General features: G+C 52.4%; 1 protein-coding gene and 1 long non-coding RNA gene across 8 annotated transcripts in view; one reads left to right on the top strand and one right to left on the bottom strand.

Annotated features, from left to right (window-relative positions):
* Positions 1-774, top strand: part of DEPDC5 (DEP domain containing 5, GATOR1 subcomplex subunit) — a 121,971-nt gene extending 121,197 nt beyond the window's left edge. For all 7 annotated transcript variants that reach the window (XM_088019710.1, XM_088019711.1, XM_088019709.1 and 4 more), the window contains one exon: positions 10-774. In XM_088019710.1, coding sequence (XP_087875836.1) covers positions 10-299 — 290 coding nt within the window. In that variant the 3' untranslated portion in view covers positions 300-774. The remainder of the gene's footprint in view (positions 1-9) is intronic.
* Positions 775-16,959: 16,185 nt separating this feature from the next.
* LOC148162315 (uncharacterized) lies at positions 16,960-23,502 on the bottom strand. Its single transcript, XR_015766979.1, has 3 exons — positions 23,388-23,502; positions 22,215-22,347; positions 16,960-19,178 (listed from the first exon to the last, which is right to left on the bottom strand). It is a non-coding gene; the product is annotated as an uncharacterized LOC148162315 (long non-coding RNA).
* Positions 23,503-24,316: the final 814 nt, after the last annotated feature.

The following is a 24,316-nucleotide window of genomic DNA, read 5'->3' as shown; positions in this document are numbered from 1 at the left end:
GCTCCTCAGGAACAGTGTTCCTGCAGCTGCCCTACTCCAGGCGCAAGTTCTCGGGGCAGCGGCGGCGGCGGAACTCCACGAGCTCCACCAGCCAGAGCATGTTCTGCGAGGAGCGGGTTGGCTACAACTGGGCCTACAACACCATGCTGACCAAGACGTGGCGCTCTAGCGCCACGGGGGATGAGAAGTTCGCTGATCGGCTGCTCAGGGATTTCACAGACTTCTGCATCAACCGCGATAACCGGCTGGTCACGTTCTGGACGAGCTGCCTGGAGAAGATGCATGCCAGCGCCCCGTGAGGGCAGGCCGCGCCGGGGTCCAAGCACAGGGAGGGTTCGGCTCTTGCTGACCGTGTCCAGTAGGGGCAGGCGGGCTCTGGGTGGCAGGTGGCAGTGCCCCTGCCAGTGAGTGGGGGCCATTGCTGCTGCTGCTCCCCCCGCACCACCCCCCACAAAATGTTCTTCCCCTTGAGGAGAAAGACTCAGGAAGAAACGAGCGCTGAGAGCAGGTGGGAGGCCCAGAAGATCGGTGGGAGGACCTCAGTACTGGGGAGGGGGGCAAGCAGCCCCCATGAATGTCCTTGGCGAGGGGGTGGCTCCTGGGAGCATCCTTTCCCTCCGCCAGCTGTGGGCTTTTCGGAGCCGTCTGCCACTTCCCGCCCGAAAGTGTGCACAGGATGTAAGATAATTTTGTGAAATAGTGTACCATAGGCTCACACCAACTGTATATACCTGTACATATCAGAAGCAGGAATAAAGTGCCACATGCAGCATCTCTGGGCCTCCTCTGGTTCCTGGCAGCAGCGGTCCCATCCTCGGCTGGGCAGTCGGGCCCCATTGCCGGGGACATAGTGGCAAATGAGGCAGCCACAGAAGGTGAGGAGGACTGCAGAATTCACTGTCTTGGAGAGTCTGGCTGTGGATTTTCTGAAAGATGTCTTTTCACAGGCCCTTGGGCAAGAGCAAAATAGTTTCTTTCAGACCTGGTGAGCAGAGCAGATAGTACCACACACAACCACAGGCTTGTGCTGGCAGAGTGAATCTTGCTAAGTGGGTGAGCCCAGGTGTGGCACGCGGATGTCATGGCATTTAAAAAAGTAAAAGGAAGTCTCTATTGACTCCAAGGTTTAGAACCCACTTCTTAAAGGGATAAGATTCAGCATGGTGCCTCAACCTTAGCACCCTTCCCTAACCTGCTGGTGGCAGGGGTGAGGGGCTGCAGGACAGAGGGGACCTGACAGGTACTGCCACCCCCCTCCCCCCAATCTCTCCACACAAGCCCTGTTGATTTCCCTCTTCAGTAGCTTGCGAATCCACCCACTTCTTCCCAGGCCCTCTGCTGCTTCGCCCAGCTCAGCGCAGCCCTCCTTCATCTTCCTCTTCCTCTTGCATGGCTAGGAGAGCCCCCAACCCGTCTCTGCTTTCCCTCCAGGTCATCCTCCACTTGGCACTCACAGTCTTATTTAAAAGCCACTCTGATTGTGCCCGCCACTTATTTAAACTTATTTAGACATCTTTGGGTACTTGAACTTCAAACATCTTAGACATAGCCATGTACAATCTGGTCCCACGCTGTTCCTCCAGCCACCTGGAACATCACAAACTCCAGCAGCTCAGGTCCTTTGCACATGCTGTTCCATCTGCTGAGAACACTCCTCCTCTCCAGGCCCACTCTGCCTTGCTAACTCTTGGTCATCATTCAGCTGCTCTTTGCTCATGTGTTACTTCTCCAGGGAAGCACAGTGGGCTACCTGTCAGGTCTTCCCACAGCACCTTGTACTTCCCCAGCAACACTCGGCACATTTCCACGCTAGCATGATGGAAGCTTGCCTATTTTGTTTGTCTCTTTGTTCCTAAACGTGCAGCATGATAGCAGATGGTGGAGAGATGATGTTGGCTGAATACGTGGAGTGAATGAATGAACTCTGGACTCAAGGGCCAGGCGCTGGGTGTTGCATCTGAATCTCCCTGCACGGGGTTCTTAAGTTACTTAATGGAGCCCGTTTCCTCATCCGTAAATTGGAGCTATTTGTGCTACATGTAGAGATTTTGAGAGAATGCATCTGTTAATATAGGTGAAAGCACACGGGGTGATTCCTGGTGAGGAACCGGTCCCTGATAAAAATCCCATTTTCTTTTCCTTTCTCACCTTCCCTTTCCTGAGACAAATCTTTACTCTTTGTTAAGCGTCAACATCCTTCATTTATAAAATGGGAGCCTGTCTGCTAGGGTGGTGGGAGGACCAGAAGACAGAGGTGTATGAAAGCACTTAGTACCCAGCAAGCAGTAGATGAACGCCAGCGGTTCCCACATTCCCGCGCGGAAAGTCCTCTTTGCCCTGTTTCTGAGCCAGCTTCCTGCGTGATGTTGCCAGATGTGGCAGCCACTGGCCTGTCCGGCTCAGATATTGTGGCACAGACGTGTGTGGTCCTCAGGATCCTACTTTCTGCCCTCCTCTCTTCCAAAAATGACCCGGGAAAAGAAGGCTTAGAGAGTAGAATGCTAGCCACTCACCCTTCAGAGCTGGGCCTGAAACACCTATGCCCTTGAACCCTAGTTGCCCCACCTTCTTCCTCTCTGACCAGCACCTCCTTCCACCCACTTGTCCAAGCCAGAATCTGGGAATAGATAGAGATGATGTGGCCTCACCTTTCTTCCCAACACCGCCCCCCCTCCCCGCCGCCACACACACACCTCTCTTGAGTGTTGCTCTTCTTCTCTGCTTGTGACAATGTAATTATTTGCTGACCCCTTTCAGCCCCCTAGGCTGAGAATCTCTTCTGGCACGCTCTCCAGTCACTGGGAGTCAAGTGAGTGAGCTGGTGAGACCAAGGGAGCAGGTACACGTGGCAGGGCCCCTCAACAGGGTCCAGCACAAAGGAGGGGCACATGGACTGTAAAGAGGATCTTGATGCAATCACCAATCTGGTTCCCTAAATTAAGTCATGGAGGGCGCTTATTCATGTTCAGAAATGGGGCATCAAGGCCCAGACACATGCATGACATGCCTTGGGGTCACCCCAGTATAAGCAGGGATGAGGGTGGTCCAGGAAGACAAGGCCTTAGAGCAGAGGGGTTCTAGGAGATCTGGCCCAACCCTTTCATTTTCTCCCAGTTAAGGAAACAGGGAGTGACCTGCCCCAGGCTCTAGGTTCTAGGTGACCCTGGGACAAGGACCAGGTCCTCCAGTTCCCAGGCCCAGTGTTTTTCTAAGCATTTGGTTATCGTCAGTAGTGTGGAGGTTGAGAGGGCAGGCGTAGGAGGCAAGCGGCTGGATTCAGATTCTAGCAGAGCCACTTGCCAGCATGTGAGTCTGAGTAAGTTACTGCATCTCTCTGAACCTCAGTTTCCTCATCTGTAAAATGAGACACTAGTGCCGCCACCAGGGTCTTGAAAACCACATAAGAGAATGTGGGTAGAGAGCGTGGACAGTGGGTGGAACATTGTGCCCCTCCCTCAACACCAACTGTTAAATTGCCCCAGACTCTGTGACCCCCAGGAGTTTAGAGAAGGGAATAATCAGAGAGCTGGAGTGGACAGGCTAGTCTTTAAAGGGGCAGTAGCCTTGGACCTGGTGGGATGTATAGGAGAGTCAGAGTGGTCAAAAGGCTGAGCCCAGTGTCCCCACTTGGCCCAAAGGGCTGTACTCCACTAACTATTTGCTGTGGTCGTTCTGCCTTATCTAGGTCCCAAGAACCCCTGCTGAGAAGTATTTTCTCTTGTCAGAGGTGCCACGTTGCCAAGAGCAGAAAGAGGGCCTTCTGACCATGCCATCCTGGCTCCTCGTCGTGAACGGGGTTGTTGCCTGAAGCTGAGCAGCTCTGGAGACATTTCTCAGTTTTGTGGTTGTGCTGGGGTGCACCCAGGCCCTCGGACACCTGGGGAGCACCATCGGCCTCCTGAATGTAGAAATGAATCCAGGGTGGGGAACCACACAGAGTGTGAGATGCATAAAAACCTGATGGGAAAAGAAATGAGCTAGCATAACACCCTTGCCCTCTACCAAAGGAATGGAAATAAGCCAAGACGGCTTCAAAGCAGAAGCAGTAGCTGTGTTAGTTCTCTAGCGCTCCCGTGTGAAAGAGCTTGCATAAATTGCAGATTCCAGAGCCTCTCCCAGAGATTCTGATTCGGAGGGCGGGGGGTGGGGGGGGGTCTGGGACTCTCCACTATAAACAGACACTCAGCCCTCAGGGTTCCATTTGAGAAACCCTGTTCCAGATTCCATCTCTGGGCTTCTTCCTGAGTACACGCAGCTCTAACTAGCCTGGAAATCTGATTCTTAGACCAAAGCGATTAGAAGCCACACACAGAAAGGCAACATAGTTGACGGCTGAGAGAAATGACATCTGACAGCAGACAGACGGCTGCCCGGGGCCGCCGAAGGCACAGGACCACCAAAGCCCGCCGGCTGGGCCCGGAACTGCCAAGTACTACATGGGATAGGCACGGAAGCCCATATCCCCTGTGTAGGAAGAGACCCATCAAAATAATTAAAATGGAAACGAGGTATTACAAGAAGAAACACATGGTATATGCCTGAGACACTAAGGAAGTCTGTGAGGCTTTGCCAACATGGATAGGAAATAGCAGGACAGAAAGCTAAAGAGAAGCCAATTTACAGTGAGCCCGAACATTTCAGATACATATAGTAATGGTCACTCCATTTCTTTTTTTTTTTTAAGATTTTATTTATTTATCGGAGAGAGCACGAGTGGGGTGGGAAGAGCAGAGGGAGAGGGAGAAGCAGGGTCCCCGCTGAGCAGGGAGCCCGCTGCAGGGCTCCATCCCAGGACCCTGGGATCATGACCTGAGCCGAAGGCAGATGTTTAGCTGACTGAGCCACCCGGGCGCCCCAGTCACTCCATTTCTTGAGTGTTGGCTGTGTTCCAGGCAATGTAGCCTAGGTACTTTACGTGCCACTGCATCGGGTAATCTTATCAACCATCATCATACCAGATGAGAGTGGAAGGCCCAGGCAGTGAAGCCCAGGGCCACACAGCTAACAGCAGGGCTGGGAATCAGGCCTGTGGGACCCCAGAACCCAGTCCGGCCTGCTGTGCTGACCCCCTTGGCTGGGTCAGTGAGGCATCGCCACTGCTCAGACCTGGGGCTCTGGCTAGGAGCCCTGTATTTCAGATGACTGCACTGTGTGTGGTCCAGCCCTGCTGGCGTACAGATGCCGTGTAACATGTGAATGTGGCCTCACATACAGGCGCTCTGCTGGGAGCATGCAGTGACTTTGAGCGGGGGCCAGTGGCTTTTCCTCACCTCCAGGCTCCTCTCTGGAAGGCCCTGTCTGCTCCTTCCCTTTCAGCCCCACAGCCCCTGACTTCAGCGTGCATATGCTTTGGGCAGCTCCTGGCTTTCAGGCCATGCCACACACTTGCCCAGTGCCTGGCCTGGCATGTACAGGTTGTGGGGGGCAAAGCCAGGTGCCAAGGACTCATTCCTACCAGTCTTTAGATTTGTTCTCCATCTGCTTCTCTGGCTGCAGCAAGATTCATCTGTTTCCTCAGTGAATCAGCACATAGTCCTTCAGGAAGAAAATCTCTTCCCACCCTGGTGGCAAAGCACAGGGGTGGGTGGGAGGTGTGGCTCTATGACCACCAGCAAACCCGTCTCTCAGAGCCCTGACATTTTCATCTGAACTCCTCTGGCAATGAGTCTGGGAGAAGCCTTGGGGATCACAAGATGTCAGATCTTTCCTCGACTGGCAGGAGAGCTGAGTGCCGAGAGGGGATGGGAGTCCCTGTCGGTCTCTGAGGCGGCTGGTGGCAGCTGGGATGGGAGCTGAGTCCCTTACCTCCTCTCTGTGCACTGTGGATTGTACCAGATTGCTTATCCAGGCCCAATTTCTCCCCGTTAATCCTCATGTGTCTCTTAAAAAGAGACAGAGAATTTTATTTTTAAGCCCAGGGCATCCTGGGAGAGAAACATTTTCCTAATGTCTTTGTTCACCCAACCCTGGTAGCTCACATTCTGGGTTCTTCTCTTCCCCACAGTCTGGGAGCAACAGATAGGTGTGTGACCAGGCGCTGTCCTAGGAAAGGCACCCCTTTCACAGGGCAAAATGTCCTGTCTCTCCTCATCCTGTGTTGTCCTCAGAAGCTGAGCAGACACAAGCTTGAGAGGGTGGGCAGGGCTCTGCCAGAGGCAAGCCTGTGAGATTTTTATCCTTTCTCAAAACCCCCACCCCTTTTCCAGGTCGTTGGATACAGCACTGGAGGAGAACCCAGTGCTAGCCAGTGGTTCTCAACTGGGGGCAATTTTGGCCCCCCTTTGAGGGACATTTGGCAATGTCTGGAAACATTTTTGGGTGTCACAACTGTAGGAAGTGCTACCAGCATCTCATGGGTGCTTTTAAACACCCTATAATGTATAGGACAGCCCCTGTAACAAAGAATTGTTCAGTCCCAGACATCAGTAGTGTTGACGTTGAGACACTCTGAACTAGATTCTGATCGGGTAAGAGGTCCAGATGGCGGGCCCCTCCTTCCTGTGACTTTGGAGGAAAAGATACATGCCACTTGCCCCTGATTATGGGGCTCTAAATCCTTTCTTGATGGCAGTCCCATCCCCAATCTCCTATAGCCATTACTCTTGCTAGGTGCCAAGGCTAGAGTGGCTAAGGGACCTGCTTAGGGCCACACTGCAAGTTGTGGACAGAAGCAGGATTAGAATCCTGGTCATATTGAGTGTTTACATGCTGTGGCACGGCTCTCGTTTCTCTTTCCTTGTATGTAGAGCTTGTCTCTCCAATAACATAGAACCTTTTTTTTTATTTTTAAGGTTTTATTTATTCATTTGAGATACAGAGAGAGAGAGAGCGTGAGCAGGGAGAGGCAGAGGGAGAGGGAGAAGCAGGCTTCCCGCGGAGCCGGGAGCCCGATGTGGGGCTCAATCCCAGGACCCTGGGACCATGACCTGAGCCGAAGGCAGACGCTTCACCATCTGAGCCACCCAGGCGCCCCAACATATAACCTCCTTGAGGGCAGAGAGCACATCTTGCTCATCCTTGTGTCCTCCACTGCAAGTGCCCGTCACACAAAGGGGCTCATTGAATTCATTCATTCGGCCAACATTTATGCAAAACTGAACCCATGTCAGCCCTGCACTCTCGACGTAAAGCGCTATAGAAATAGAGGAGGGGGCCTTATTCTATGTAGGGGAACTGGGAAGACTGCAGAAAAGGGCATTTGACCTGGGATTTGAAGGCTGTGTGAGAGTTCTCTGGGCGGGTGAGGAGGACGGGTTGGGGAAGGGATTCTGGACGGCTGGAGGGCTTTGGCACCAGACCAGACAAGGGGACGTGACTGTCCGAAACCTGATGGGGAGAAGACTGGAGAGCAATTTCTCCAAACCTGCCCACCTCAGCCCACACTTGCAACAGCTGATTTCCAGAGGGAAGCTTAATATTGTCAAGTTCCAGGGTGCAACCCAGAGTGATAAACAGTCCACTGTTGGGAAGCCCTGAGCCAGCCTGGGCCCTGGGGTCACACCTTGGGGAGGAGGGGACAGAGACAAGACACCTCACTCGCCTGTCAGGCCTTGCTCTTCCTTGTCCTAAATCTGAAGAGCAGGTTTTAAACATACCCAGGCTCCGAGGAGGCGGCCGGCATCGCTGGTGGGGCAGGCAGGGAGTGATCCTCGTTGGTTATCCCCTTTCTCTTCAGTGAGCCAGAAACCCTGTTCCCAGTTTCAGCCCATCCAAGCTCCCCAAACCACGCTGAGTCTGGGGGATGGGTGTGAGACCCCGGGGGGTTAAGTTCTATGAAATATTCTGAGACCTTGCACAACCAGGTGGAGTCCCTGCAGTTCTTGTCTGACTTCCATGCCCACTACCTGCGTGATCCTGAGCAAGTCGACCCGTTGGACCTCGAGTTTGGGGGTGGGGCCAGGACGGTGTTTCTTCTGCCTCTTTCAAGGAATCGGAGTTGAAGACCCAATGCCATCGGCTTTGTGAAGTGGTCCGAATGGCACACAAAATATACCATAATTTTAAGGCAGCCCTGTAAATACTCCCCTCATGGAGACCAAACAGTCTGTTTTGGATGTGTCTGGCAGCTGTGCCTGGAACCTGGTCCAGCACCAGCTAGTCTGAAGCTTGGGAAGGGAGCGACAGAAAGCAGAAGAAAGGTAATACACTGAGCTCCAAGCAAGTGCATTCCCAAGGGCTGACTGTTAGAGCCTGAGGGCAGCCGAAGGGAGGCGGCTAGGTGGTGGTACCCCCACTGCTCCAAGGAGAAACTGAGTCTCAGGGAAATGGAGGGACTTAGCCAAAGTTACTGAGCGCACACATGGCGGGGGAGGGATTGAACGCAGGGATTCTCCACCCCCAGGGCTCTTCCCTTAGAGAGAAAGAAGTGGGGGCATGGGAGCAAGAAGCCCACTGAAGGTGGCTTCCAGGGTAGGGCAGCCAAGTCCCGGAAGGTGGGAGTTCAGGGCTTGGGGCCTAGGCTCCCCACGTGGCAGTGAGGGCCACATTCCCAGGCTCTCCAGTGCCTCATCTCCACACTGGCCACAGTTGGTGGCTGGCGCTAGGACAGGAGCAATCCTGGGTGGTCTGACACACAGGATGTGTCTTGCCTCAAAGCAGAAGTGAAACGGGGCGCACTTCCCCTTGCAACACAAGGCAAGTCTGACCGCCACCCCCTCGCCACCATCTCCTGCAGGAACCAGGAGACTGGCTGCCCCCGCTGGGGTCCGAGATTGGGGGTGGGGGGGGACAGACAAGCCAGCGTGGTCTGGGGACCTAACCCATGCAGGGAGCTGGGTGTCCACCTCCCAACACACACGGCTTGGGGTCTCCTCACGCAGGCCTCCTTGGGCGGCATCTGCATCATTGGGTTTCTCCCAGGTTCTGTTATTTAGACTCCAAGGGAGACGGCCCTTTATACAAGTATTCTGTCTCCTGGCAGAACTGCAGCTAGCTCATCACTGCAAGAGGGAGATTCACTTGTGGTTCATTCTCTCATTCATGTTCACAAATTTGGTCGTTCTCCCGTCAACAAACATCGAGAGCCATCTATGTGCCAGGCATCGTGCGTGGATACAGGAGGGAGAAGCATGGCAAACAAAATGTTATGTATCTCTCTAGTGTTATGGTTGTGAAATAATTCGTTGTGAGAAGTACAGCAAAGGCCAAGGAGAGGTTGCTGTGAGAGGTTAAAGGGGAGCCCCCAACCTAGTCTAGGACCCAGGGAAGGCTTTCTGGGCATTTCCATGGAAATCTAATGGATGGCAGAGCTTGCAAGGGGCAGAGTTGGGAGGAAAGGGGGCTAGTTCCCGGCTGGAAGAACCTAAGAGGGAAAGCAGCTTGGTGAGCCCTGGGGAGAGGCTGGGGGCCTGTGTGGCTGGAGAAGGAAGCAGAGACCAGGGCACGCAGGATATAGGCTACTTAAGGGGTCCCCCCTGTTTGACACATCTTCAAGAGAAATATCTGGAAGGCCTGGTGACTTTAGGCAAGACTTTCTCTTCTCTGGACCTCAGTTCCCTCATCTTTTCAATAGGAATATGTTCACCATGCAAGCAGGATTGCTGAAGAACCCTCAGGTAAAGCACTAGTTGGGCATCTGGTACCCTGGAGGTGCCTGGTAAATGTAGCCGTTAGTCTAACCATGACCGAGCCGGGCCAGGACTCCAGGCTCCAGGCCCAGCTCCCTAGAAGCCCTAGAAGCTGATCCCCCCTCCTGCCTCCCGGCCCCCACAGGGCCCCAGGCTCCAGCTGGCTGACCAGTCAGTCTTGGCAGACTCCACCTGCCGTGCAGGTGAGGGACAGAGGCGGCACAGAGCTGGCGGCCCCAGGGCTGAGCGGCAGGAGAACTGCATTGCTCTGCAAGGGTAGAGCCAGTCTGGAGTCCTTTTCTTCTGATTCAGGAAAGAAATCTTCCTGAAGGAGAAAGGAAGTGTGGCATTGACCACATGCCTGGAGCTGTGTGGGGTGCTTGGCTTGCCACCTGGCTTATTTCTAGCAACAACCCCTCGTAGTAGGTATTACTGGCTGCCTCGTACAGATAAGTACTTGTAAGAATCAGGGTCACCCAGCTGGCACGTGGCAAGATCTGGATTCAACTCCAGGTCCCATAACTTTGCCCTGCCCCCTGCCCCTCGGTGGTGAGCCTTTGGGCTATGTTTTGTTGTATTTTGTATTTCTTCCAGCAAGAGCCCATTGTAGAAGGCCTGGAAACAAAGTGGTCAAGCTTGAGCTTTGATTTCTTCATCTGGCAAGAGGCCACGGGAGTATCACACAATGATCCAGGGGGAACCACCTCAGCGACGGGTAGGGCCACCACCCCCCTGCCCCCATTTACAAAAAGGAAACTGGGGCCTAGAGACAGGGAGCAACTTGCCTGAGACAACAAGGTAGTTCAGCGGAGAGCTGGGCCAGGCTGGACTCTCCTTGCGCTCTCCTTCGCTCACCGCCTTCCTCACCCTCTCTTGCTGGTCTCCATGGCTCCGTCCAGGCTCCGCACACTGGAGGATCCTGGGCTGTGGGCCCTGGACCTCTGTTCTGCATTTCCTTCCTCGGGCGACCCAGTCCTGTGATTCTAACCACCACCTTACCATGCCCGTGTGTCTCAACCTGAGATCTCTAGCCCCGACCCCACCTCTGAACTCCAGCCTGTCTGTCCAGCTGTCTTCTCGGCCTCTCCTGAGAGCTCTCAGAGGGTGACAAACTGGATATGTGTAAAACACAACTCTTGATTTAGCTGTGTCCTCCCGGCTCCCACCCAAGCCTGCTCCTCCCACAGTCTTCCCCATTTTAGTCACTGTACCATCATCTACCCGGTTTTTCAGGCTGAAAGCCTTGGAGTTATCCTGTATTTCCTTCCCTCAACCCCACCCACATCTAATCCATTAGCAAAAATATATTGTAATCTGACCCTTCTCACCACCTCCACCTTCATCTGATGCAGCGGCAACCTGACTGTCCTCCTGCGTCCTCTTTTACCTCAAAGAATGTATTTTCCTCACAGCAGCCAACACGCTCTCTTTTAAACATAGAACAGGCTGTGCCATTCCCCTGCCTGAAACCCTCCAGTGACTTCCCATCAATTCAGGATGAAATCCCAACTTTTTGCATAGCCCACAAGGCCCTATGGGGCCTGGGCTTCTGGAAGCATCTGTCTCCATTCTCATCTCTTCCTCCTCACTCAGAACGATGCCGCGTCTCTTCTCTCTGTTCCATGAACACCCCAAGGTTGCCCCTGCCTCGGGGCCTTTGCACGACTCTCCCCTCTTGGAACCGTCTTCCCAACATCATGGCTCAGTTGCTTTGTCCTTGTTGGTGTCACCTGCCACCTTCTCAGCAAGGCCTTCCTTGTCTAGAGAGGCACCACCCCCCTGCCTGTCACTGCCTGTCACACTACCCTGTTATCTCTCCCTTACAGCCCTTTTCGTCACCTGAAATCATCTGCATTGTTTGCCCACTTGTGCATTGTCTTTTCTCCACACTGGAATGTAAGTTCTGGGACTGTTTTTTGTCCCTGCCAAATCCTCAGTACTCACCTCAGTGTGCATACATAGCACATGGTAGGTGCTCAGTGAGTGCTTGTTCAAATCAAGTTTATTACAGGTTGCTGTCCCCAGGCGTCTCTCATAGGACAGCGTTTCCCGGTCCTATGACTTTTTTACGAGAGCAGTTTCTTTAGGTGCTCAGAGGTCACTCCCTTATCTGCCAACTCTACCACCTACAAGCTGTGTGACCTTGGGCAAGTTACTTACTCTTTCTGTGCCTCCGTTTTGTCAGTTGTAAAACGGGGATATTAATATTGCCCGCCTCACAGGACAAACGTGAGGACTGAATGAATGGATGCATAAAGAATGCTTTCTTAAAGCAGTGTATGGGACATAGTGTTCAGTAACATTAGCTCTATTATTAGTTTTATCAGTATTATTATCACCACCACCACCATCATCATCACTGTTTTTTTTTTTTTTTTTTTTTAAGTAGGTTCCACACCGAGCATGGAGCCCAATGTGGGTCTTGAACTCACGACCCTGAGATCAAGCCCCGAGCTGAGGTCAAGAGTCGGACGCTTAACCGACTAAGCCACCCAGGTGCCCTGCATCACTGGTTTCTTAAATTGATATATACTTGACATAATACACCATGTTCGTTTCAGGCATCCCACATAGTGGTTCGCTATGTGTCTATGTTGCAAAGTGATCAGCAGAAAGCCAGGTCAACATCCACCCCAGTTTCCCTCCTGGAGGAGGTAGGTGTTCCCTCTCTGCTGTCGAGTCATAACACTTACCTCGTGCCACTTTGCCTACAGTACCCTTCAGTGGTCTCCTATTTCAATTAAGAAAAAGACCCAGTGCCTTTAACTAGCCTGTGAGCCCCCCACCTAGAGCCTCAGCCTCTTGCACGTCTTTTCTGGTGCTTTCCCCCGGTGCGGTCTCACCGGCCCCATTCAGCTCTTCCCGTGGTGGAAGCTCGTCCCACACCAGGCACTTGGAAGTTGCTTTCCCTCCTTCTTCACCTGGTCAGTCGATGCCTACTCTTCGTTCCCACCCCAGCTTGGTCATGACCGCCCCAGCCTCCCTGACCACCGGCGAGCGCAATTCCCTTATTTTCACGCTCCCGGGGCGGCATGAGCCTTTGCACCAGCACTTGGCACACGCATACGTTTGCACCCATCCCCTACATCTAGGTTAAATATCTGCCTTTCCTAATAGATTCTGAGCTCCATGAGGACAGAGACCAAGTCATTCCGTGCTCACCTTCACCCTGCTGATGTTAGCACAATGTTTGCATATAGTAGGCCTTCTATAAACAGTAAATAAATAGGAGAATGAATGAGTGGCAAGGAAGCCTGTGGGTTGGAGGCTTTGGTCAGATCAAGCACAGATCTGCCCCAAGAGAAAAATCTGCTGTCTTCTCAGAACGGACCAGGCTTTATACCGGCCTTTCAGCCGCAACAGTCCTCCTGACTTCTAGTAGGTTCCACCTGTGAGCAACATGGTCCTGGGCAGCCCCTGCCTGCCACATGCTTTCAGGGGTGCCCACAGAGTTACAAGGGTGGGGACAGCCTTTGCTCATCTAAGCCAAGACAGAACCTGGACATGAGGCTGTGACACAATGGAGAAGTCTGTCTCGCTTCCTGAGCTCCGCTACCCATGGTGCCAGGCACGTTCAGCTTTTCCTTCCCTCTCGAAACCGTGTCCTGATGGCAGGGGGCCCTGTTCTGGTTTTTCTGGCTGATGGCGTTTTCTTTAATTGGTTGGAGCAGAGGTCCTTGCGGGCTGTAGACCTGGGCCAGTCCCCCACAGGGTCTGTACCGGGACATGGTGAAATGAGAGAAATGGGGACAATGTAGGGAGTTTTCATAAAGCTAAATGAATTCTCAGATTGTCTGCCCTACTTTTTATGTGTCAGGATGCCCTTTCTATTATGAAACAAGGGTGATGGGAGGTGGTGATAGGATTTTGTTTTTTTGTTTTTTTGTTTTCAATGCCCTTGTTTGTCAAATCACCTATTTAATTTTGTTTTGAAACGTACTGGTCCGTGGACAGTGGCTGAGCCAGGATGAGAACCCAGGCTCTCTCGAGTTCCAGGTTAGCACTCTCTCTGCAGCCCCCTCACCCCTGAAGATGGTAAGACGTAGGGGAGACATAAGATCTGGTTGTAAATTAATGACAAGCTGCCGTGTGGAAGGGGGGGCATGCTTGTTCTTGTTGCACAGGGGGCAGAAATGGGGTCACTGGGTAGCAGTTGCAAAATCAAAATGTGCCTGTCTGAAACTGTTACCCAGTGACCCCAAACTTCATCCTGGTTTAGAATAAAGTTTGGTTTTTTTTTTCCAAATATTTTATTTATTTAATTGAGAGAGAGAGAAAAAACACAAGCAAGGAAGAGGGGCAGAGGGAGAGGGAGAAGCAGGCTCCCCACAGAGCAGGGAGCCCGATGCGGGGCTCGATCCCAGGACCCTGGGGTCATGACCTGAGCCAAAGGCAGATGCCCCTAGGCACCCCTAGAATAAGGTTTTTGACAGGTGAGTATTCAACAATAGGCCAGGCCGCTCTACCCCGGCAATATTCAGGCACAGGGGGAGCGGCTACATCCGAGGCTGTTGGAGAAAATATTCATGGTTGGGGGTGAATGCCAATTAAGGACCTTGGCCTTAGATTCAAACCCACCTGGTTTCAGCACCGGTTTTACCACCTACTATCTGTGTGACCTCAGGCAAGAGTTTCTTCCTATTGAAAATAGCGGTACTCATGCCTCCCTCAGGCTCCTGCAAGGATTATATAAGGGAGTGTGTTTACAATGCCCAGCCCACAGACTGGCCTTCCCTGAGATGTCAATCTTGTCCCCAGGGAGCTCACTTAGAGTCTGGTGGAGAGGAAGAGACTCACAGAGAAAGGACAATATGAAGTAGTTTATGAGCAAGGACCAGCAAGAGTGGCCCAGACTTATGTGCTGGGCAGTTGTGAGGATGGGAGATCAGACATGGGCTGGATGATCAGGGAAGAATTGACCCTTGAGGCACCGCTAGGCTCTGGATAAGTAGAGAGCAAGGAGTGTGTTTCCCAGGAGGAGAGCATTCAGTGGTCTCTGGCACACAGTAGTAATAAGTGTTAACTGGAAGTAGCTATGAATATCTGAATTGCAAGGGCAGGGGCGCCCGGGTGGTTCAGTTGGTTAAGCGTCCGACTCTTGATTTCAGCTCAGGTCATGATCTAGGGGTTGTGAGATTAAGCCCTATGTTGGGCTCCATGCTGGCTGTGAAACCTGCTTGAGGTTCTCTCTCTCCCTCTGCCCCTCTCCCCTCCTTGCACACACACACACACACACACTCTCTCTCTCTCTCTCTCTCTCAAAAAATAAAAAAAATACATAAAAAATAAGCTCCAAGGGCATGATGATCCCTCTTTCCTTGGGCTCTGACGACACTGTGGGCACATTCCTGGCACATCAGACATGCTTGGTGTATGTTGATGAATAAGGGGAAGAAAGGCTAGCCACAGAATAGAGGGAGATATGATTAGTATATATATTTAATATATATATATTAAAACAGGTTTCTTGACACCTAAAAAAAAAAAGGATGCGGGCGGCTGGTAACGGGACGCCATGGCTGTTGCGGGGCGAGGGGTGCAGGCAGAAGTCACCTGTCTATCCATCCTTCCATCCATCCATCCATTCTACACTCATTCATCCATACTCCCATCCATCATCCATCCATCCATCCATCCATCCATCCATCCATATATACACCTGTTCATCCATCCATCCACTCATCCATATGTTTAAGGCATAGAACAAGAAAAAGCCACTGGCCTTATAAAGCTTATGACAAGTAGGGCAGGGCTAACAAATATGAATCAAATAATTACATGGGTAAGTATAAAACGGCAATTGTGATAATATGTTACAGATGAAAGGCATGCATGGTGCCAGGAGAGCCTGAAACAGGGCAATTTGACCAATTCAGGGAGGTCAAAAAAGGCTCCCCAAGAAAGTGACTGTTGAACAGCCAGCCAAAGGGTGAGGAGGAGTAACTAGAAGAATTGGGGGTGTGGTAGGGGTGAGAATGTTCCAGGCAGCTAGAGCAGAGCACATGGAAGGGCAAGATGCACTTGGGGTTGTCAGCCTGACAATGAAGGCCTCTGGGGCGTGTTAAGGATTTTGATTACTATACTTAAAGGCTCTAAGCAAGCCTCAGGTAACATGAGCAGATTTGTATTTTTAAAACATTTTCTGGCTGTGGTTATAGAAAATGAAAGTGGGGGATGGGATGAGCAAGTGCAAAAGCAGGAAGCCTGTGAGAAGCCAACAGCCATCCAAGAAATTCATGATGGAACCTCAGCTGGAGAAAGCGGCAGGGGGGAGGCGGAGGGGAGTAGTGGGCGACTCAAAGGCCATTTAGGAGATGAAATGATCAGGCAGTAGGTTGGTGGGAAGGATGAGGGTGAAGGAGTGGTCTCTACGATAGCTAGGCTTCTGGATAGAACTGTTGCCAGGCAACAGAGTGAAGGACTGGAGAGAGGGGGGAACAGGTTGGACATACTTTTCCTTGAAGTTATTATGCCTGTGTTTGCAAAATAAGGGGTGTGGGAGCATGGGCATGCATAGATCCCTGGTTGCCTGCGTGGGGGTGAGAAGGCTGGTTTAACGAGGTTGCACGTTACAAGCTGAAGAGCGGGACCTGGGAGTTAGGGCTTCTAGCCTTGGCTCTGCATTTAGCTAGCTGTGTGACCTTGAGGGGGCAGCTTCACCCCTCTGAGCCTCGGCTCTAACACCGATGGCCTTGCCAGTCTGGCATTTTAAGGGCACAAAGCAGCCTGAGTCTTATTTGTGTCTATTGGCACCATTTACAGCCCCCCCCCCGGCCTTGGGAAGTTATTCCTTGTAGATCTGCTTTTCCAGAGCCTGAAGATTAGAAGAGCATTAAGTCTAGAATGCGAGATCTGAAAGGAATCACAGAGCCCACTTGCCCAATCTTCAAATTTTACAGAGAGGGGCAGCACCTGTGTCTGACCTTGGTCTCCATCCTCCTTCACACCCTGCACCTAGAGGAAGAGGTGGGGCAATTTGTGCCACGCCACAAAGCTACAGGGCAGAAGAGCATCCTTTTGGGGGTAAACCCTGTGTTCCTTTTCTTACTTGGGTTTTTTTTTTTTTTTTTTTTCTGCAGTCTATAGCCATTTCTTAGGACAGATGGGGCTAGGTGGATCCATGGGGATGGGCTAAGATCAAAGACGCAAGTGATACTGAGCGTATGGGGAAAGCATAACGAAGGGAACATCCGAAGCTGTGCTGTGCTAAGCTTGGGGTCCTTTCTGACTCTTTGAAGATGCCTCTTGTCATGCACCCCTATTGTGACTCCTGAATGTCCTCCCGGGGCTGCGAGACGCTCTTTGCCAAAAAGGAAAGCAGAAAACCCAGCCTAACACCCCCCGCCCCCCCTGCAAATGAGGCATGGAGACAAAACGCAGTTGGAACCTCCGGGCTGAGGTTTCCATGGTGGCCCCACTCTGCTGCTCTTCCCATTGGCCAGGCGTCCTGCTCCAGCTTTAGCAACAGAGGCTCAGATACCCATCTCTTTCCTGATTGGCCAGGCTGTGCTGCAGCGCCATGGCAACAGGGGCAGAGGGACCAGTCCCTGCAGAACTTGAGTCACCATCTACCTGGGGTGGAGCTGAGATCCGAAGGGGTGCAAGGGATGCAAAAGGAACAGGTAGCCCCCACCTCAGCTCGCAGTCAGGTGGGGAACCCTCTGCCATGTGTTGCCCAGGGGTTTGGGAGGCTGGTAGGCTTCATCTCTTTATCTCATCTGTCTTGTATCTGACAGCTTCTTCCCTGCCTTTCTCTTGCCCCCGGGGCTCCTATCTCCTGCAGAAGAAAAAACCAAGCCTCTGGCAGTGCCAGAGGTTGACTCATTTGCCCAGAATCATGCACGTTGCAATCTAGGATTTGAACTCATATTATATTGCTTAATTTAAAAGCTTTGGAGGGTTTTTGCTAGAGAATCCAGGGCTTTTTTTTAAATAGACTTTTTTAGAGCAATTTTGGGTTCACAGCAAAATTGAACAGAAGGTTACAGGGATTTCCCATAGTCCTTTCAGTTTTAATAGTTTTATTCATCAGACAGCTAATGCTTTCCAAAGCATTCTTGCATCTGAATCATTATCTGATCCTCCAACCACCCTGTGAGTTGGTAATTCAGGGACGAATGACCCATTTTATAGATGAGGACACCAGACATAGCCCAGAGAGGGCAAGTGATTTATTCCACGTCATACAGCTTATTAGTGCCAGAGCTGGGCCTCCAACCCTGGCCTCCTAAATCCTTACCAGGGCTCTACCTCCAAACCATTGCCTTATCCATACCAAGGGGCCTCCAGGAGGGTTGAAGGACTGCTCTGAGGGGTCCTCTCATAAGGCCTGAGAACAGTGCTAAGTAGAATCAGGCATTCCAATGTTTCCAACATGGACCAAGGGGTTCACACTGTAAACCTAGTCCCTGCCAGGCAACCCCTAAATGTTGCTCCAATCCCCAGGAAGGGTCCATGTCTCACTCAAACCTTGCTCTCTACACACTGCTCCCCCCACCCCAACCACTGCCAGCACATGGATAGGTGAAGAGATACTCACAAACTGAACTACAATCCATTTATCGTTTCTGTTGCTTGAAGCTGTGCTGAGCACGCGCGATCTCATCGACTCCTCATCACAACCTTAGACTTTTGGTCTTCATTGTGCACCATCTGTAGATGCAGAAGCTGGTGCTCAGGAAGGTTAGGTAGTGTGCCAAAGTCACATAGTTACCCAGTACTGCAGCCAGAATTTCAGCATGGGACCACCCGGCTTGAGAGCAGCCTGGCCAGGACAGCGGTGATGCGCGCTCTGCCCCCGCAGAATGCAGCATGGTAATTTGACGGGGCATCTGAGAGCAGCTTTTGCTCTTGGCTGTGCAGTTTTTCCTCAGTTGAGGCTGTGGCTTTACCTATTTTTTGGCACTGGAGAAAGCAGGCTCAGAGGATCCGCTTTGTGTTAGGGACTCGGAAAGCCTTGGCCCCTGAGAAGTGACTCAGTGTCCTCGACACTGTCTCCCATTGCCTAGATTCTCAGCTTTGTGATCTTTCAGGAGAGCATGGCTGGGCTGCCGGTAATCGGCAACAGAGGAAGAAAGCCAGTGACCTCCTTGGTCTGAATCTGAGCCCCTGCTGAAAATGAACGTTTTGGCAATTTCCCATCATTCCTGCTCAACTTGGGCTCCCTGAAGCTCTTGCCCCTGACACAAACCCAGACACCTGGCCTGCCTTCCTGACCTCCTAAGGACATTGGTTTTGGAGGACTCAGCAAGGTGGGAGCTCACGCCTGCCACTCTGCCCCCTGAAGTGCCGCACCAGCAAGGGGCAGGCACATGATTTCACAACCACCACCACCAATTTGTGGCATCTTCCCTGTGTCAGACCCCACACGGGTGCTAGGGAGATGGCAGGTAACAAACCATTAGGACCCCTGGCCTCATGGAGCCTGCTGCCTGGTGGAAGAGATGGACAACAAGTCTGTGAGTGAATACATCGTGATTTCAGATGGTGACACATGCTCAGGAAGGATGAAACAGGATAATGGGATGGAGAGCGATTGGTGGGGAATGTGCTGTTTTGGCCAGGATGGTCGAGAAAGGACTCTCTCGGAGGAGGTGACATCTGAGCAGGTACCTGAATGAAGAGGAGGCAGTTGCAGGTTATTGATGTCCGCGTAACAAACCCAAACTGTGTAACAAACCCCCAAACTTTGTGGCTTATAACAACCATTTATTATTTCTCATGAGCCTGCGGCTGGCCTGGGTGGTTCCTCTGCCCGTTTCTCCTGCATGCAGCTGGAGGCACAGCTGGACTGGAAGGTCCAAGAAGGCCTCACTCAGCCTTCTAGTAGTTGGTGCTGGTTGTTGGCTGGGGCCCCTCAGCCCCCTGTCACACAGCCTCTCATCCTGCAGCTGGCCTTACATGGTGAGCTAGGGGCAGCATTCTAAGAGGGGGAAGGCAAAAGCTGCACGGCCTCTTTAGGCTTAGGCTCTGACCTCATAAAGGGTCACTTCTGCCACATTCTGTTGTCCAAGCAACTCACACGTCCAGCCTGGATTCAAGGGCTGGGGAGAGACACCACCTCTTGAAGGGGTGAGTGACAAAATATTTATGGTCAGATTTAATCTGCTACATCATCCATGTAAAGATCTTTGGGAAGAGTACCTTGGGCAGAGGGAAGAGCAGGTGTAAAGGCCCTGGGGTAGGATGGAGTCCAGAGACCTGAACCACAAACTAATGGTTCCTCCACTTCCTCCGTTTGCTGTTCTGTCAGGTGGGAATTAAAGATGCTTCCCTGTCGTCCATAGAGGATGTAGGAGGCTTTGCTTCAGGGCAGGGTTAGGATTTCCGTTACTGACCTCTGAGAGGAGGAGGAGGAGAAGCAGACACAGGAGCTTGGTTTGGTATCCTCCAAACTCACTGGCATTTGTTGAGCACCATCTAGCAGGAAGGTACTGTGCTAGGCACTGCAGGTCACAGGAGAGTCTGACGAGTGCTGCTCTTGCTGAGCTTATGGGCTGAAAAGGTTGCTCACTACGCTGGATGATGACTGAACTGGCAGGACTGGGCCCTGGGGAAGGCCTAGAGGAGGTAGGATTCCAACAGGGCCTTGGAGGGCATGTAGGATTTAGCTGAAGGAGGGAAACTCTTGATAGCAGAGGTGCAAGGGGGCTGTGGAATTTAGCAGTCCATGTAATAAATGTTTGAGGAGCCTCTACTCTGCACTGAGTGAACGAGATAGGCAGAGGACCTGCCCCGGGCACAGTGAGAACCCAGGGGAGGTACCATCCAGGCTTGGAGAGTCAGGAAGCCTTCCAGGAGAAAACAGCAATGCTGGAGAAGCCTGAGGATGGGTCGGGTCAAGCTCAGTGGGGCAGCAACAGGAGGAAGAGGCACCGAGAAGGTCCCAGTGGAAAGCATAGCATTTACAGAGACCAGAGCAGAGGGAGAGCTTGGGATTCTCAAGAAAAGGCAACAAGTTGTGTCCGAAGCAGGGAGTTTATGTGCAAGAGAGGGAAAGGATGAGCTTGGGGCCACAGTGGGCCTCGTGGGCTGATGAGAGACTCTGACCTTTTTCCTGAAGGCTGTTTGTGTAGGATTGCCAGATTTAGCAAATAAAAATACAGGTTGTCCTGTTAACTTGGAATTTCAGATAAACAATGAAGAATTTTTTTAAAAATATTTTATTTATTTATTTGAGAGAGAGAGAGTGAGAGGGAGAGCACAAGCGGGAGGTAGGGGGAGAGCGACATGAGGCTTGATCCCAGGACCCTGGGATCATGACCTGGGCCAAAGGCAGACACTTAAGCGACTGAGCCACCCAGGCGCCCCAAACAATGAAGACTTTTTTAGTGTAATTATGTGCATGCAATATTTGAAACATTCTTTTACTGAAAAATCATTTGTTCTTTATCTGCAATTCAGTTTTAACTGGGCCTCCTGCATTTTCTCTGGCAACCCTAAGTGTGGGACCACCGAAGGGTTTTAAGCAGGGGATGCCGTGGTCGGATTTACACTTTGGGAAGCTCCCAGGATTTGCAGGGAAACATACAGGAGGGAGACCAGGAAAGGGTGGAGAATGAGGGTCCTGCTTTGTCTAGCACCCATCAGGGAATGGGGGGCATCTCCTCATCATCACTGGTGGGGAAGGCAGGTGGGCAACTGCAGGCCAGGTCAGACCCCAGCTCTGCTGTGTGAGCCTCTGCTCCCTCTCGGGCCCTCGGCATCCTCGTCTGTCTAATGAGGGGTCAGTCCTTGTGGACCCCTCTCTTCTGGCCATGCTGGCCAGTGAATGGGTGAAGCACCTTCAGGTCTCCTCTCTCCAACCTCAGGCCCCGCACCTGGTTTGGGAGAAGCATTTACCGAGGTCCTAGCATGTGCTGGGTCCTCTATCTAGATCACTTGTTTTATTGAATCCTCTCACAACAACCCCTCAAGGAAGGTATCATGCCCATTTCACAGATCGGAGAACAGAGGCTCAGTGGTGCAGCTGCTCCCCGGTCACATAGCGGCACAGTGCCAACGTGGAGTGGAGTCCAGGTCTGGCTGGCGCCAGGGTTCACCCTCCCACTGTCTCCAGGAAATCTCCCCGGGAGCCCCTAATCCCCCATATGTTTATCCCTTGGGCTCAGTCAGCAGTCTCCTTGTCCCCCTGCAGGCAAATGCTGCGCTGGCTCTTTCTGAGTTAAGCCAGGGACTAAAACGGGCCAGTGTAATGCTCCTCTGCTGGGGGCTTTCTGGTTTATGCACCCCTTTTCCATCTCTGCCCTCCCCATGACCCACGGAGATGCAGCACAGCCCCCTCCAGCTCCTCTAGCCTGCAGCTCTGCCGCAGTGGAGTCCACATTAAATATTAATGGTGACGTCAGTTGCCGGGCTGCTTGGTGAGGGCCACGGCTGCCTTTCCAAGGTGAAACAGTGACTGGAATTCAGCCGGCTCAAATGGCATCCCAGGGGGCTGGCTGCCAGGACTCAGAGAAGATGCTGCTAATGTAAGGCATGGCAGGACTCCAAAAGCTTTCCTCCCATCTCCCCGGCTCCTCAGGGCCTGGGTGGCATCCTGATGCTGACATGAGGCATTCAGTCATCCGGCAAGTACTGATTGAGCACGTGCTGTATGCCAAGCACAGTGCTAGGCTCTGGGGATACAGCTCTTAAGTGTGACCTTACCTCCTGGGGCTCCCTCCCCCACTGGCTGGCGGAGGACGGGAGAAAAAGTCTCAATGCAGAGGGCCAGAGCAGGTGCCCAGCCCAGCCTGAGGCTGAGGGATCCTTCCAGAGAAGCCAGGGTTAACACTGAAACCTGAAGAAGGAACCCGAGTTAGGCATGGAAAGAGGCGGGTAAGTGTGCCAGGCAGAGGGAACAGGCTCAGAACTCAGATCCTGGTTCTGACTCTTCCCAGCCATTTATCTGCAAATTGAGTTCCCACCTCACAGCGTTCCTTTGAAGATTAGATGCGGCCATGGCTGGTGATAGTACAGGGCTTGGGGCATCACAAGAGCTCAGGGGTAGCTGTTAGGAAAACAGCCTTCATTAATCCCTTTGCTCTGCCAGGAATCCTTACCCCCATTTGGTGAGTAAGGAAAGTGCCGCTCAGAGGGGAGACCTGACATGCCTGGGGTTATACTGTGGATTAGACCCCAGGCTGGACACATCACCCCAGAGGGGTCTGGGGTCTCATCCTCCATCCGTAGAGCTATGGCAAAGGAATTATGTTTACTTCCATATTAAAGATGAGGAACCAGTCTGAGAGGGGCAAAGTGACAGGCATGAGGCCACAGAGTGAGTGGACGCTGGATTTGGAACCATGTGCGGCTGTCTCGGAGAGCTAGAAAGCCAGCCTGAGTTGTCTCTAAGACCCTTATTGTGAGTCTGTGATCCTGTGAGTTCCTGGATGCCCCCAGGCCTTTAGGGCCCAGCGATTTCATGGGGAGGGCATTTCAGCCTGGGCTGATCCGCCAACTGTCCCAGGAGGCAGCAGCCACTCTTTCCCTCAGCACAACCTCATTCCTCTGGCGGAAGCCCGGGGCGTCTAGCGTGAACAGCAAGCACTGTTGCAACAGGCCCATCTTATGGAGGAGGAAACCGAAGCTCAGAGAGGTGCAGCCCCTTGCCCAGGCTTCCCCAGCTACTGGGGAATTGCCAGAATTTGAGGAGGGTCTGAGAAACTGCCCCATTCAACCCAGGAGCCCTCCTCTGCCTTTCAGCCTCCTCTGACCTGCAATCTCGCCTTCCTCCCCCTTGCTCACTCCCTTAGCTTACCTTCCCCCAAGCTGTCAGTTTGTCAGTTGGCTGTCAGCCGATTAAAAGTGCCCCGCCTCCTGCAAGACTTTGCCACTCACCAAGAGGACTCTAGTGGTGGAATTTCTGCAGTATGCACAAGTTGTGATCAGATTCAATTCAGCACTCACTCGTGGAGAGGTGTGCCCCGGGGGTGGGGGCTCAGATGAGGAATGATTCCCGTGTTTACATTGTGCAAGGGAAATGGCAACTTCCTTAGAAAGTGGGAAGCAGGTGGTGTAAGTGGCAAAGAGCCGTGAACTTGACAGTCAGAAAGACCTGGGTGTGGGGCGCCTGGGTGGCTCAGTCGTTAAGCGTCTGCCTTCGGCTCAGGTCATGATCCCAGGGTCCTGGGATCAAGCCCCGCATCGGGCTCCCTGCTCCACGGGAAGCCTGCTTCTCCCTCTCCCACTCCCCCTGCTTGTGTTCCCTCTCTCGCTGTGTCTCTCTGTCAAATAAATAAATAAAATCTTTAAAAAAAAGAAAGAAAGAAAGACCTGGGTGCACATGCTCCATGACCGTGGGTAAGTGAGCTTCAGTTTCCCCATCCGTTTGAGTGGGTATAAGAGGAATCCCCACCTCATCATTGTCACGAGGATTAAATGAAATCATATGTGAAATTGCATAGCATCGTGCTCGGTGCTTTAACAGCTGGCCAGCACACATCAGCCTTACCAAAATAACTCTATGCACGTGGTGGATACCAGAGTCCCTGGGGGAGTGGGCAGAGGGGAGAGTGCTTCCTGATGGAGAACCTGGAAGGCTCCCTTGAGGAGGTGAGGTCTCTGCTGGCCATTAAGGGACTTTGAAGCAGAGGAAGAGGCAGCAGGATGGGAAAGGACATTCTAGTTGGTAGAAACTTGTGGGCGGAGGCTGGGAACGTGGTGAACCTAGGATGCTCAGGGAGTAGGTGATGAGCTTGGAAGGCGGCCCAGGGGCACGTGATGAAAGGCCAGGAGGGAGGAGCTTATATCTTCTAAGCAGGAAAGGG

The sequence above is a fragment of the Eumetopias jubatus genome, unplaced genomic scaffold (genome assembly GCF_037043125.1).
Source record: "Eumetopias jubatus isolate StellerSeaLion01/CBP00866 unplaced genomic scaffold, mEumJub1_p1.0 scaffold_16, whole genome shotgun sequence".
In the NCBI taxonomy this organism is placed as follows: Eukaryota; Metazoa; Chordata; class Mammalia; order Carnivora; family Otariidae; genus Eumetopias; species Eumetopias jubatus.
Note: the sequence above shows the minus strand (reverse complement) of the source record. Positions and strands in the feature narration are given on the sequence as shown.